A 14,163-nucleotide genomic window follows, 5' to 3' on the forward strand; every position below is an offset into this window, starting at 1 on the left:
ACTGCTGCCATCACAGGAGGATAACAGTAAACATTTGAATAAGTGAATATAGATCTTGATCAGAAAAGCACAATTGCATAGCCTAATGTCAAAAACAAAGTAAGGTTTTGCTCCACCAGTAATACAGGAGAGAGAGAGACTTAAATATATTTAAGAACCAAACAAACAAGAAACAGTAGCATTAACGTTTGTCTTTTGGAATGACCTTCTGTGTGACATGTTTAAGAGGGTTTATTTGTGTACCTGAATGCTGATTTGTACTAAATCACCACCTTGTTCTGTGTTCCAGATGAGAACTGTGCAGATAAGCCCATGTTCTCTACACCCAGACTGGTGGTGAAGTTCGGCGACCCGACCTCCGCCGGCTGCTCCGTGTGTCGGCATGAATGCGTGGGCGACATATTCGATGTGGAAAGCGCGGTGGGAAGCACGACGAAGAATGGAACCACGGTTTTATGGAGCGTCGACAGCCTGACCGAGTGGAGCACCTCGGCCCTGTGCTATCATACTAATGCTACTCTTTACCAGTGTTGTAGCAGGCTGCCTATAATTGTCTACCGTGAGTGAACAAACCGCTGAGATCAGGAGTCCTTCTGGTTCAATCGTTTCCTGTTTTCACCGAACGTCTCTCCGTTTCATCTCCACAGAACCTCCGACCAAAGTCTCCATCAGCTTCCTCGGACACACCGGGCCGATGTTTGAGGGCCGTCAGTACACGCTGCAGTGTTCGGTCCAGGAGGTGGCTCCGGTTCAAAACCTCGTTATGACCTTCTATGGAGGGCACACGGCGCTGGGTCAACGGAAGTCCACCAGCACAGAGAAGGAACCAGTGACGGAGGTTTTCAACTTTAAACTTCACCCCCAGTAAAGAAGACGATGGAGTCCAGTACTGGTGCGAAGCGAAGCTGGATCTGGGACCTGAAGGACCACAGCATCCTCCGGTGGTGATGTCACAAAACATCACCGCCACTGTGTACTGTGAGTCCAACAAGGACATCAACACACTTCACGCCTCCAGAGTGTCTTTTATCTCACTGATTTGGTTCAGTCTCGTAACTTTTATTGGTTAAAAAAACCCACATACGCTACCGCTCATCACCAAACGGACCCGGTTAGGGACTAGGGAAAAACCACAGAGAGTTTAACTTTGAATGCATCGCCAAACCGATTAAGTCCCCGCCTCCCTTCGTTCAGACCTCTGTTGAAAGCCGCTCCCCCAGAGCGCCAAACCAGTGCTTGAGATCGGCAGAGTACCAATCAGGAAGTAAGCAGTGACAGACAGGCAGGTCGTCCAATCATTTTCTCCGGCCCAACTTTTTTGATTGGACGGGTTTTTTACAGTCCTGCCACGACCACAGATGACATTTAAAAAAAAAAAAAAAAACATGTCAGAGCCTTTAATTTTTCATTGCTATCAGTATATCGCGAGGATGTCAAGTAAAATAACAGAAAGTGTTGTGAACAGAGTCGCCGACTCAACCTTTAAGAGCCAGATATTTCACATATGACCAGAAACGGCTCCAAATGAATGTTAATCACTGGTGGTAATACTTCAATGTTCTGTTAGCAGCTTGTTCCTGCTGCCCCCTGGGGGCCAAAACCCCCCAAAAAGTCAGTTATTTCACACCATGAGCCCATGTCACTCCCAACTCATTACTGATACACCTCTATATGCGAAGGAACGACCATTATTATAACTACAGCTACATAAAGGTAGTATGGTGAAATACTTTCATCTATGTTTTGGAGTAGAAGTATGTAGTAACAGAAACTGGAAGTCAGTGTTCGGTACTTTCCACCAGTATTGTACATCGACATCTTATGTCGCAGTTTCCCTTCACACAGTCACCTCAAGTAAAGAATAAAAATATATAATATAATCTAAAGGTTTGAACGTACAAAAGAACAAAAGGTTATTTATGATATAGAAATATAAATGTAGAAGGATGTAGTGCAAAGAAAATAGTGCAAATGTAACCTATTGTTTCCCGCTCCCTTGCAGATAAGCCTCGGCTGGTGGAGCCAACACCCTCACACCCCATCACCGTCACCAAAGGACACCCTCTGCAACTGAGGTGCACGGCTGAGGGAAACCCCCCGCCGTCCTACACGTGGACTCTCCCGTCGGGTGGCCCTTCCTCCAGCAACGGCAGCGTCCTCACCATCGACGCCGTGACCGCCGCGGACGCAGGGCCGTACACCTGCTCCGCCAGCAACGAGGCGGGGGTCGTCCCCGCGAGCCTCACCGTGGAAGTTCAGGGTGAGTTTTGGTGCTTTTATGAATGTTTTGGAATGAGGTATTGGTCTGACCAGTGAGGATTTTTAGGCCTATTTTAGGGGGGGCTGGAGCTACCCTACATTTTTACCAAGCCCCCCTCCCCCCAAATGATTATGCTTTTTCTTTTATGAATTTTTTTTTAGTCTTTATTTTCAAAATAATCTCATAGTGATGAAAGGGTATATGGAGAGTTTACGGATTATAGCATCATAGTTTGTAGAAAGAATATACGTTAGAAAGAAGCATATTTATCGTTTTGTTTTTGATTTCTAGTTTTTTACAGACACTGTATCCTCATTTAGCGGAAATAGATACAGAATAAATACATACAAAATATAGTTATTTGGGTAAAAGTTCATATTGATGTTGTCAGATTTCACTGTGTCTTGGTTTATTCTACTGTATACTTTATGGCAGAAACATGACTCAGCAGAATCACACTCTGGTTGAATCTACAGGACAGTAACTGGTGTAATTAAAGTTCATTCTTTAGACCTGCAGCTTATAATGGGGAGAGGAATTAGATACGCTATCACTTTAAGACACATTTACATAATCAGGGCTTGTTCTAAGACTTTAAAGTTAACATGACAGTAACTCTTGTTCAACAGAAGAGAATGGAAGACGATGTCTGTTGCTGTTAACTTGTTAATAACTTGACTTCTTCACTGGTTGTAGTTCTAATACAGTACCAAAAAGATGCTTCTCCTGGAGGCTAAGCCCCCCCTGTCTTTAAATCCTAGTGACGTTCCTGGGTCTGACGTTGAAATGCTTCTTTTTTTTTACCCTCTGCAGACTTCTCCTTGTGGATCATCGTAGGCGTGACAGTAGCAGTCGTGCTTTTCATCTTGGGACTTATTACATACTTCTATTGCTACAAACTCAAACGAATGGATCAATACTACCTGAAGGACGTTCCCTGCTGTTTGCACAGGAAGCACTCCACCGTGCCCACGGTAGAATACCAGGCATGAAAATGTGGATGGACCTTTGTTGCATCTCTTTCTCAATCCCTCCCTCAGGACCTGAAATGCCCCAAACGATGATGGAAAAAAAGGAAGTTTCAACCCTGGTAACCTAAATACTTAATGGAACAAATCACTACATCTTTTACACCCATTTCCTAAACACACACACACACACACACACACACACACACACACACACACACACACACACACACACACACACACACGTGACTATAAAGCATCACAGTTGCTATAAACAAATTGTCCGAGTTCCAGCTGCAGTTTTATGCAAAATTAAAGGTTATTGATTGTGGATGTAGATGATCTATAGAAGTGTAATGATTGTTTGATCTGAGGCTATTCGTTCATGTAAATTGATTTATGTGAGACTCAAAAGGGAAAGGAGATAATTAGTCCTACAAAGAACTTTATAACTTTATTTAGAGATGTGTTGTGTATATATATATATATATATATATATATATATGAATATATATATATATATATATGAATATATAAAGCGTGAAAAAGCTCACTTTGATCTTCTGACAGAGCAACCGTTTTTGTCCACACATGGATTTATTTAGCGTGCACGTCTGTGTAATGTATTCATGTACTACTAGGTTAGTAACACTGGAGGGAAAGAAAAAAGAATGAAAACCAGCAAAAATACTAATGAGTTGCACACTGGAACTTCAATAAAGAAATGTAAGCTTTTTTTTTACATTTATATAAATGTAAATAAATGATCTCTTTTGCAGAATGAGATGCATCTCAGTCTCTTTTCTACCAGTATTTCATTGCATTTTAAAGTCATAACAAATACTGAAAACAAAAGATTAAACGCCACAATATTGATGCACCAGTATGATTAATCTGCTATTTATTTCCTCTTTCAAGTGACTCACTGTCTCAGTAAATGATTGTAAGAGACGTGCTCACCAAGTTTTACATTGTGACCCTGCCAAGTACAGAAAACCCCCAGAAGCCCCGATGGAACTGAAAGACGAAATTACAGATTTCCTGTTTATTACATTCTTCATCGCTAGGCTCTAAACTCTGGTTGAAACGATTAAAAGAAAGTGTTAAAGTCCGACTCTGTTCTTCCCCTCCATTGCTACGTCTCCTCTCCCAACGAGGAACAACCTTGGTGGTGTTGGAAATCATCTTCTATCATTAATAATGCATAAACTAGTGATGAAGTAACTTTGTCAAGACTGATGAAACCCACCCAACAGCACCGTTATTCATCTGGTGTATTCATCAGGTTATACAGTGTATCTAAGCAGCCATGTGTGGATAGCATGGTGTTCTATTTGCATAAATTTCCCTGACAAACATTTATTAACATGAGACTGGAAAGTATAACAACACTACGACTTTAAAGGAAGCCTACATTTTTTTTTTGCAAGCCATCATTGAATCTCATGGGCATGTTTTTAGTGTCCGAGCCTCTTCAAAAACACTTTCAGAGGAAACGCCTGTGCATCCTGGAACCCTTTACCAGCCGGTCCATGCTCGCGGTGGAAAACGGCCATGCTTGCAGTTAAGTGTGTACTTTTTAAAACTTGTGTTCCCAATAGACTGTACTACTGTCACACTAACTATGTGACTAATAATCAATTAAATCTGAATTGTTTACCATCTATTAACCCCCTGGTGTTTATTTTATTTTTGTGAATGCTTATGTCTATAGCACTAAATGTTCTTTTAAATTCTACAGATTTGATGAATAAAGAGTTAAATAATTTATATGAATACTGTTAATCTCTTTTTAATGACTTTAAGGTAACTGAACATGTCACACAACAGACAACATACTCATATACAGATTGGGAGACCAACATTACTCTTTGAAATATAGGGCCACATATTTCTAAATGTTAGAAGATGTAGATTAATGATGAATGTGTATGTTTGGATTCTGAAGTTCAATCAGCCAAATGCTGGACACAAGAATGATTGATTTAAAAAGCAACATTTTTTTTTACATAAGCTGTCATTTTTTACCCCACTAATGATTTGCTTATTGTACGATGATGATGCATTATTTTAGTATACTACTAATCTACCCAGTAGTGTACACATATAAAATGTACTTCACAATATCATATTATATATGTATTTAGCCTTGTAATGACGGTTCGTTCGGCTGTTTAAAAACATAAACAAACTATCCCGCGCTTTTTGATGACGTGATGACGTGTACTGATTGGATTCCAGGCGCGCGCACGGAGCCGCCGTTTAGCCGTTGATCTTCTCCTGGAACGTTAAACGGCTTTGGGTGTGGCCGCGGCCGCCTCGCTAAGAGGATTTGGGGGGTTTTATCTTTGTGTTGTCGCGGCAGAACGTCCCCGCTGTTTTCCAGCCGTAACTGAAAGAGGAAAACCCCAGAAAAAAGGCGGGCGAAGAACTCAAGATGAGCACCGGCGTCGACTACAGCGTCTGGGATCACATCTACGTGTCCGACGACGAGGACGCGACCAACCCGTACGTCGACACGCCGAGCTTGTTCAGGATGAGACACCGGGTCAGCAGCAGTGGTGAACCGTGTAAAACCGTGAAAAGTTTGTCTCGTACCGTCACCTGCGTAGTTAGCGGTGTACAAGTAGAGGTGACGTAACTAGTAGCCGACAGGTGGGAGGAGTCTACAGCAACAGGTGTTGTAGACAATTTCGTGACCCGTGAGATTCGGTGACGCTAAAGGATCTGCTAGCTAAAAAGTGGCAAGCGAATTCTACAGCACTTTTTAAGAAACAAAAAGAACAGTTATGAAGATATTTACAGAAAAAAATAAAATAGTGAGATTAAAAAGGACAACTTACAAGGTGTAAAATCAAGACAAAACTAGAAAAAGACTGAAAGGTTGATTTTACAGAGTGGCGAAGTCCCGCCTTTCTATTTCCGGTACATGGGACCTCAAACTGAATTTCTGATGTATTCCGATGGCGGGATCGAAATTATTTTCTGGCCCCGTTTGAAAAAAATAAAAATAAAATACAATTCATCCCGAAGAAGTTTGACTTTGCCACTCTATTGAATTGATCTCAAAGCTAAGATATAGCTTTTTAAAGCTATATCTTAGCGATATTTGTGACGTAATTTAAACAATATAGCCTGTGTGTAAATGTGAGCGTTGGCTCACATCGTTTTTTGCTTTTGCTTCTTTTCGAGAGAAAATAATCAGAGCCCGACTGAATTGGCCAAGCTGATATTATCAGTTTATTCATTTATTTGTAAAAGATAAATACACTTACTTTGGTGTGGCATACATGTCAGCTGATATTTAACAAGAAAAGGCAATGCAGACATTTTTAAATTATGCATTGATGTGAGTGTATAAATAATAAAATAAATAAATATTCCCGTTAGTATGTATAGTCACAGAAACCCAAGCCTTAAGGATCCTTCTCAAAATCTATATATTGTATATTTCAATTATATGAAATATGTGACTCCTTTAAACAGTTGCATATAAACATATTTTTTATTTTTCCTTTTCTTTCTCTCCCTTCAAACGGATGATGAGGCTCAAAATCACAAGTTGCTTTGAATTAAATAAAGAAATGACAGAACCAGTAATGGCTCCTTCACCTTGTATGGCTCTGTTCTGTGTAAATAATGAGCTTAGCTGGTGTTGAGCTGTCACGTGACTCGTTCAGTGAATGTGAAAGTGGAGTGTTGAACCACACCTTTCAGTTTCACTTAAGATGCCCAATTGATTCCATGACCGTCACATATTTTGTTGCCCAGCAACAGAAATAACAGATCGGTCCTTCCCTGGTGAAGAAATAAATACATACAAAGTCTATTAAATGTTGTTTTTCTTGAGGGTCAGTATACTTCAAGTGTGTTAATGATTCGTTAACTTGAAGTTTGCTATTTTGGAACAATTCATTTTGTAGGTGTATTTTAGTTGAATTTAAATTGTAGAAAATCACAATTTGAATTGTATTTAGTGTAGTTTTATGTGCTGAAATGCGGTCACATCGTACACTTAAGTATGTGGCCGTGTACGTACTAATATACATGCTTGATTATTGAAATCAAGGTATATTAAATATTTTTGTTGCATGTCTTGTTTATATATAAGCAATATATATATATATATATATATATATATATATATATATATAGTTGTTATAGCAAGCTCAGTTATACTACTACTTATCGTCTTATTCCAATGAATACATTTCTTTAGTTTAAAAAATACACTCACACAGAATTATGAACCAAGTTGTACAATTATTTTAAAAGTTTTATTATGAAAAAGAAATGCTTAAAATGATGACGTTAGTATATTTCCAGATAGTACATTCCTTTGTTTGTAATAGATTTGTTTAGTGTATTTATTTTTCACTTTGCAAAACGTAGCTTCTCGGTCGTTGGTTCTCCGTCATGCTCATCTTTTCCCTTTTAGCCTCTTCTCTACCTGACCTCTGTCTTATGTTTCTTTTTCTTGACTCTCACCACTCTGACCCGCCACAACAGGCACGACTGGAGAAAATGGCCGAGTTCCAGCAGAGAGGGGAAGATCTGGAGTGGAACGCATCCGAATGCAAGAGGCTGTTAGAGGAAACTCGGGGACGCCTCAAAGAGCTGGAAGATGGAAGGAAAGAGGGGGACGAGGACAGAGAGGCCGAGCTGAAGAAAGTCCAGGCCGAGGTGGCAAAACTGAAGAAGGATGGAAAGTCGCTTGAAAAAATGATGGAAGAACACCGGCGAGAAGGGAAGAAACTGCCCTGGGACGTGGATACTATCAGCAAGGAAGGTTTCAGCAAGGTAAAGCATCGGGGTCACCGGATTCGCTGCCAGTCGTCCACGTTAAGATTGATGTGTCTTCTTTATCTTGCCGTCTAGAGCATACTCAACATCAAGCCTGTAACAATGGAGGAAACGGAGCAGGAAAAGCTGGAGAAGCACAAGACCTTCGTGGAGCAGCATGTAAAGGAAATCAAACACTTTGGTACACTTTAGTCCCGTCTCACTGTCTGTTGTCTCACGTTGTGCCTTTCTTTCAAATGTGTTCCTTCATGTTGAACCATTTTATTTCATCAGATTTTCTATGACACTTTCAAAGAAAATGTTTCACTCATTCACTGTTTTCCACTCGGTATATAGAGAAGTGTATGTGTGGGTCAAATAGCGACATCTCCAAAATAATACGGTCACCTGTTTGGCCAGTCCTGTCATTCAAATCCCCATTTTTACTGTATATTTAACATGTAATGGTAGCTCTTAGTTTTTACTGTTGCATTGTGGGATACCGGAGTCCCACTATTTAGTATATATGTGTAGAGAGAGCCAACTTTCAACAGCACTTCCTTGAAGGGCATTGATAGTTATTAATGTTGCAGTTTAAAATCTTTTTTATATATATATATAGGTATGATGCGGCGCTCGGACGACAGTCTCAAGTATCTGTCAGACAACCCTCATCTGGTGTGTGAAGAGACGGCTAACTGCCTCGTGGTCATCTGCATCGACCTTGAGATCGATGAGGTGAGTGAAGTGTATATATACATATATATATTCTGGGTTTTTAAAAAAACAAATAGTAAATTCTCCGTGTACTTGCAGAAGCACGCTCTGATGGAGCAGGTCGCCCACCAGGCCATCGTCATGCAGTTCATCTTGGATTTGGCTCGGACGCTTGAGGTCGACGCGAGAGGCTGCTTCAGACAGTTCTTTACAAAGATCAAGGTATAGTCCACTCAAACACCCGTCGTGTCTTTGTCAGAAGTATTTGTGCGATTTGAAATGTCGTCAGACTGCAGACGAGCCGTACCGAGACGCGTTCGACCGCGAGCTGGAGCTGCTGAAGGAGAGGATTCGCCGCTGTGCTCAGAGTCGCATGGAGGGCGCCACGAAGGAGCTGGAGGAGGAAGAGAGGCGGGAGAGGCTCGGCCCAGGAGGTCTGGACCCTGTAGAGGTCTACCAATCTCTGCCAAAGGTAAGCCATTCACATGATGCAACGTTCTGGGTATTTCAGGGAGGAGTTTGCCACAGTGGTTAGCAGATGTTGGTTGTTCCCATGTGGAAACCATTTATTTATCTTGAAATAACTGAAATGAGGATATTTAGTTTTAATGCTGAATTTACAAGAAGGCACAAACTATTTAAGGTTGGAAGTGTTTTTAAAAGAATTTCATATTTGTCCTGAGCCAGGCAATATTCATATGTGGTAAAGAACTGGATCAGAATTACTGTTTATTCTAGTTGTCAATATTTGTAACATCAATGGGATTTACGATCTAACTCCTGGCTCTTTAACTCTCTCTTTTTTTTTGCTTACAGAGATTATTATTATTATTATGATATGCTTTACTGCCCCCTAGGGGAAGTTTATCTTCACAGCACCTTATCCATCCAACAGACAAACAGTACATACTCACACACAGCAGGCAGACAACAACAACACGAGACTGTATTCACAACCACAGCAGGTATAGTTCAGCTTTATCTCTGTCATGACTCCTTATGTGTTTCAATAAATCACATTCAGTTAAAGCTGGTTGGAAAGATCCAACACAGTCTGTGAAACAGGATGTTGACTTTAGGTCAGTGGTATTTGACATTCATGCCGATCTATCTGCTGACCCGAGTTCACTTCCTGGTAATGTTTCCCCCGTTTACTCTGACAGTCATGTAGTCGGTAGACTGCGAGAGACACACAGATTTCCAAACCTGTTGTTTGTAGACTTTGGATCAGTGTTTGTGCAGTCTATTGATACGAGCCGTGTTGCCATTTGGATAATCAGAGAAGTCAATACACAGCTCAGCAGAGTGGACTGCCGGTGTGTGGGTGTGGGTGTGTGTGTGCAAGGTAAACAGCATTCTCTACTTTTCTTTGAGATTACACATAGTTCAGCTTAGGGCTGTTCGATTTTGCCTAAAAATAAAATCTCGATTTTGTTCTCTCAAAATCCGATTTTCGATTACGATTACGATTATTTTGTGAAATGACAAAAGGCAAATAAATTATTTCAAATATGCTGCTTTTTTATTGAACATTTCCCCCATTGGGCTTTAAATGCAATTTGCTCTTATTAAACAAAAAATGAATGAATAAAGTGCAAAACTCTTTTTGTAAAATAAATAAAGTTTGAAAAAATATAAGAAAAAAATCAGCAAATCAGCACTTGCAAACATACAGTAAGTTATATTTCCAATTAAATAAAACAAGACATTTTCTAATTAAACTAAACTGGGTCTTTGCATGCTAAATAATAATGTAACCCATGAAGGAGGTAGAGGTGTGTGAAAAATCGATTTTACGAGTTTCACGTTTTAACATCGTTCTAAATACATAATCGCGATTACGATTTAAAATCGATTAATCGAACAGCCCTAGTTCAGCTTCTTCACAGACAGTGAAATGATTAAAAATCAGAAGAATTAAAGTGGGAAAGGGAGGACTGAAACATGTATTTGGAGTTAAGGAGGCTGGGTTTGTGCAAAAATGCTCATTTTCAAGCGTAATTCTGAAATAATTTCCCCACTAAACTCACTCACATTCAGTGCTGAGACATCAGGCAGTACAGTAGATATATTGTTATGTTGTATTCTAGGAAATACAGAAGAGCTTTGACCAGAAGAACATTCAGATGCTGCAGGAAGCTATGAACAAGCTGGACCTGGAGGTGAGTCACCTCCTCTAGGAGGTCAGAGGTCGTCTGTGATCGGCTGAAAATGAATCTGTGTGTTCGTTTTATTCCTTCCGTGTGTTGAACTGCTGTGTTTGTTTCCCCAGGAGGGAAAATACCACCTGAGCAGGTGTATCGACTCTGGACTGTGGGTCCCTGATGATGAGGATGAAGATTCATAAGAGAAGAAAGAACATTCCTTCTTAGTTGATATACATATTTAATAAGCATAATGGGCTGAACCATGTTGTGAAAGTGTTTTAAGCTGCTAAAGTATTAATGTTGTTGGAGTCATTTGAAAAGAATCAATCTGATGTATTTATTTAGACCACAAATCATATGTTTCGTAATCGGTAAGTAATCAGAAGAAGCTAAGATAAGATCATTATATACTGACGTATGTCATATTTTATTAAAAATAAAAAAACAATTTAGCGTTTCCAGATCTGTCTCACTACAGTCAACAGCGCCATCTCTAGTCTGTTTGGGGACAGAACGCCCATAAAGTACAGCAGACATCTCCTCAATCACCTTTTTCTAAATATGTATATATATATATGTATATATATATATATATGTATGTATGTATATATGTATATATATGGTGTCCACCTATATGATGCTATAAAAACTATCATGGGAGATAATCAGCCAATATTTGATTATTGCACGTATACGATTTGACATGAACTCAATACTGCAGTTTCCTGTAAGTCATCAGTCATCAAGCCGATAATTCATTATCAGGACTTTTATCTCAAATATTCTGATTCTGTTTAACTGGATTTCATTATCACCTTAAAGCCCAACCTAGCTTTGCACATTCTGCTATAAATGTAACATTTCTGCATGAAAAATGACTGAAAAGATCAGAAGTCTTCGTTGCCGATTACTTTATGGATTTGACTCATCGTCTGAAACGTTGAACTTGAATACGTTTTTGAACTTTTGCACGTTTGAAGTTGTGAAACTTAGTTTAGAAGTTGTGTTGTAGAACTTGTTCAATACACAAAGCTGGATTTATGTTGTTGTGAGTCTGATTTATTGACTTTTCCACTCGTTGCTGTGAATCATGACTCATTTTCTGCCACACTTCTCCCTCCATACCGCCCTCTCCCTCCCTCCCTCTCTCTCTCTCACACTTGCATAATTAATTGCTGTGTTGCTCTCTCTCTCCGTCATAATTAATTGGTGGGTTTGATTTAGTGGTCTGTGCAGGATTTTCTGATGCAAAGCTTCTTTGTGCGTCACTTTTGTAAATAGAAAACAATCGGTGGCAGGCCAGCGGCCCCGAATCAAATCTAAGGTAATGCCTATAAAAGCTGGGGGGGGTTGCATCACAGCTTCATGTTGGGTGTGTTTATTTGTATGTTTGTGCCCGTGGTTGCTAAGGGTGACAATCAGGCCCTTTCTCTACATGTGAATGGGGAAGTTTCAAATCATTTCAAATCCCCTCTTTTTTGACTTCTTTACTTCTCTTTGTTGATCCAACAAAACGAGCAATTTCAAAGATGTGACCTTTATTTTTTTCTCAATTAAGGGATTCCTTATTAGCTGATGAAGTGATGATGAAAATGACCTCTTGTTTTTCATCAATGGAGGTGAAATCCATCGAGTGTTGCTTAAACACAAACAATGGATGTGCATGTTCGCATCCATCCCCCAAATATTCAGAATAAAACCCCCAAAATCTGAGTTTTTAGGGTTTAAAGTGTAGTGTGTGTCCTTGAATGACTGTAAGAGGACATGGGAGGGGGGGGGGGGCAGGATGCAAGAATCCTTTATTGTAGGTTTGTTCCAATAACAATGGTATGTGTGAATGGGTGGGTATGATGGAGAGAAATGACGCCTGACTAGCAGAGAATCGGTGTGTGGCTGCTATTAGAGGGGGGGGGGGGGGGGGGGGGCACTGCCAGGGTGAAAAGAAGAGAAAAAAAGCAGGGGTACCGATGGTAGAGAGGAGGAGCGGAGGCTGTTGTATGGGATTAATGGACACACTGTGCAGGAGGGGGGGGGGGGGATGGGCTTCTCCACGGAGGCGCTGGTGGTGATGGTAGTGAGGGGGGGGGGGGGGCTGGGGGAGACCACTGTGGCAGGGAGGAGGAGGGAGGGAGGAAGGCTGGTGAAGCCGCGGATATTCATGAAGACGCTGAGTGTTTTTTCCCCCCTCCCCTCTCTCTCTCTCTCTCTCTCTCTCTCTCTCTCTCTCTCTCTCTCTCTCTCTCTCTCTCTCCCTCTCCCCCCCCTCTCTCTCTCTCTCCCCCTCTCTCTCTCCCTCCGTGGTGACACACTGCTCGTCTGCAGAGAGCCGGAGGGAGAAGGGAAGAGGAGACGAGGGAAAGCAAGACGAGGCCCAGCCCATCTTGCCATTGATCTTGAGGCGATCAAGGTGAGTGTGTTTTTTTATTCTTACATGCTGCAGCCTGACTGTGTGTGTGTGTGTGTGTGTGTGTGTGTGTGTGTCTGTGTCTGTGTGTGTGTGTCTGTGTGTGTGTACATGTGTCTGACACATCTCTCGCGTTGCGTGTGCAGACAGGCGTGATGGCAGGGCTGCCCTCATGTATGCATGCTGTTGGTTTGTTTTTCATACATATAAATATACATATATACATATATATTTATATGTATATATATTATATATATATATATATATTGTGGTGTTTTGTAACAGGAGAACAGGCTGATAGTTGAGCAGCATATTGATGCATTGCTGCTTGGGTTTTATAAGCTGCTTTATCTGTCGTGGAGGTGGTGTGTGTGTGTGTGTGTGTTCACATTCCTCATTGTCTGTGCATATATATGTCACTGTGTCACATTGCATTTGTTGATTTTTTCCACACACACACACACACACACACACACACACACACACACACACACACACACACAGCCCTTCTCCTTTTCACGCCGGCTCTTTGCCGTGAGAGTGCTGCTTCCATCGGGTGGGTGTGTTCTGGGTGACCCCTGGTAAAAGTCGTCTCCGCCGCTATCCGTCCGTGTGTGTGTGTGTGTGTGTGTGTGTGTGTGTACACACACCAGCTTCACAATGGGAAACAACTCTCGTGTGCAGAATCCGTCCCGTCCAATTGAATTAGGTCATCTCGGACCGCTCAGAGTAATTATATAACATCAGGGGAGCTTCGGCGTTGCAGTGCTCAGAATTAGCCACACTGAAGGTTCGGCTCCTCCTGCAGTGTGTTCTGTGAGGATAGCCCCTTCCATTAGTCACCCAACCTTTGTTTGGATGTTATTTATGTTACTGCATTTGTTT

General features: G+C 41.1%; 1 protein-coding gene and 1 pseudogene across 3 annotated transcripts in view; both read left to right on the top strand.

Annotated features, from left to right (window-relative positions):
- The window catches only part of LOC311011564 (vascular cell adhesion protein 1-like), a 12,331-nt pseudogene extending 7,516 nt beyond the window's left edge, over positions 1–4,815 (top strand). The window contains exons 7-10 of the transcript XR_014599436.1: positions 290–559; positions 648–978; positions 2,003–2,260; positions 3,074–4,815. The product of XR_014599436.1 is annotated as a vascular cell adhesion protein 1-like (transcript). The remainder of the gene's footprint in view (positions 1–289; positions 560–647; positions 979–2,002; positions 2,261–3,073) is intronic.
- A 707-nt stretch (positions 4,816–5,522) lies between these two features.
- Positions 5,523–14,159, top strand: LOC311008677 (hsp90 co-chaperone Cdc37-like). Of its 2 annotated transcripts, none has more exons than XM_084002487.1 (8): positions 5,523–5,776; positions 7,738–8,028; positions 8,107–8,212; positions 8,633–8,748; positions 8,827–8,949; positions 9,017–9,199; positions 13,197–13,281; positions 13,783–14,159. In XM_084002487.1, the coding sequence occupies exons 1-7, from the start codon at positions 5,666–5,668 to the stop codon at positions 13,263–13,265; spliced, it is 999 nt and encodes a 332-aa protein (XP_083858613.1). In that variant the 5' UTR covers positions 5,523–5,665; the 3' UTR covers positions 13,266–13,281; positions 13,783–14,159. The 2 variants fall into 2 exon arrangements, with proteins under 2 accessions (XP_083858613.1, XP_083858612.1); XM_084002486.1 differs by lacking the exons at positions 13,197–13,281; positions 13,783–14,159 and adding exons at positions 10,818–10,889; positions 11,000–12,210.
- Positions 14,160–14,163: the final 4 nt, after the last annotated feature.

The sequence above is a fragment of the Eutrigla gurnardus genome (assembly GCF_963514095.1).
Source record: "Eutrigla gurnardus genome assembly, chromosome: 3".
In the NCBI taxonomy this organism is placed as follows: Eukaryota; Metazoa; Chordata; class Actinopteri; order Perciformes; family Triglidae; genus Eutrigla; species Eutrigla gurnardus.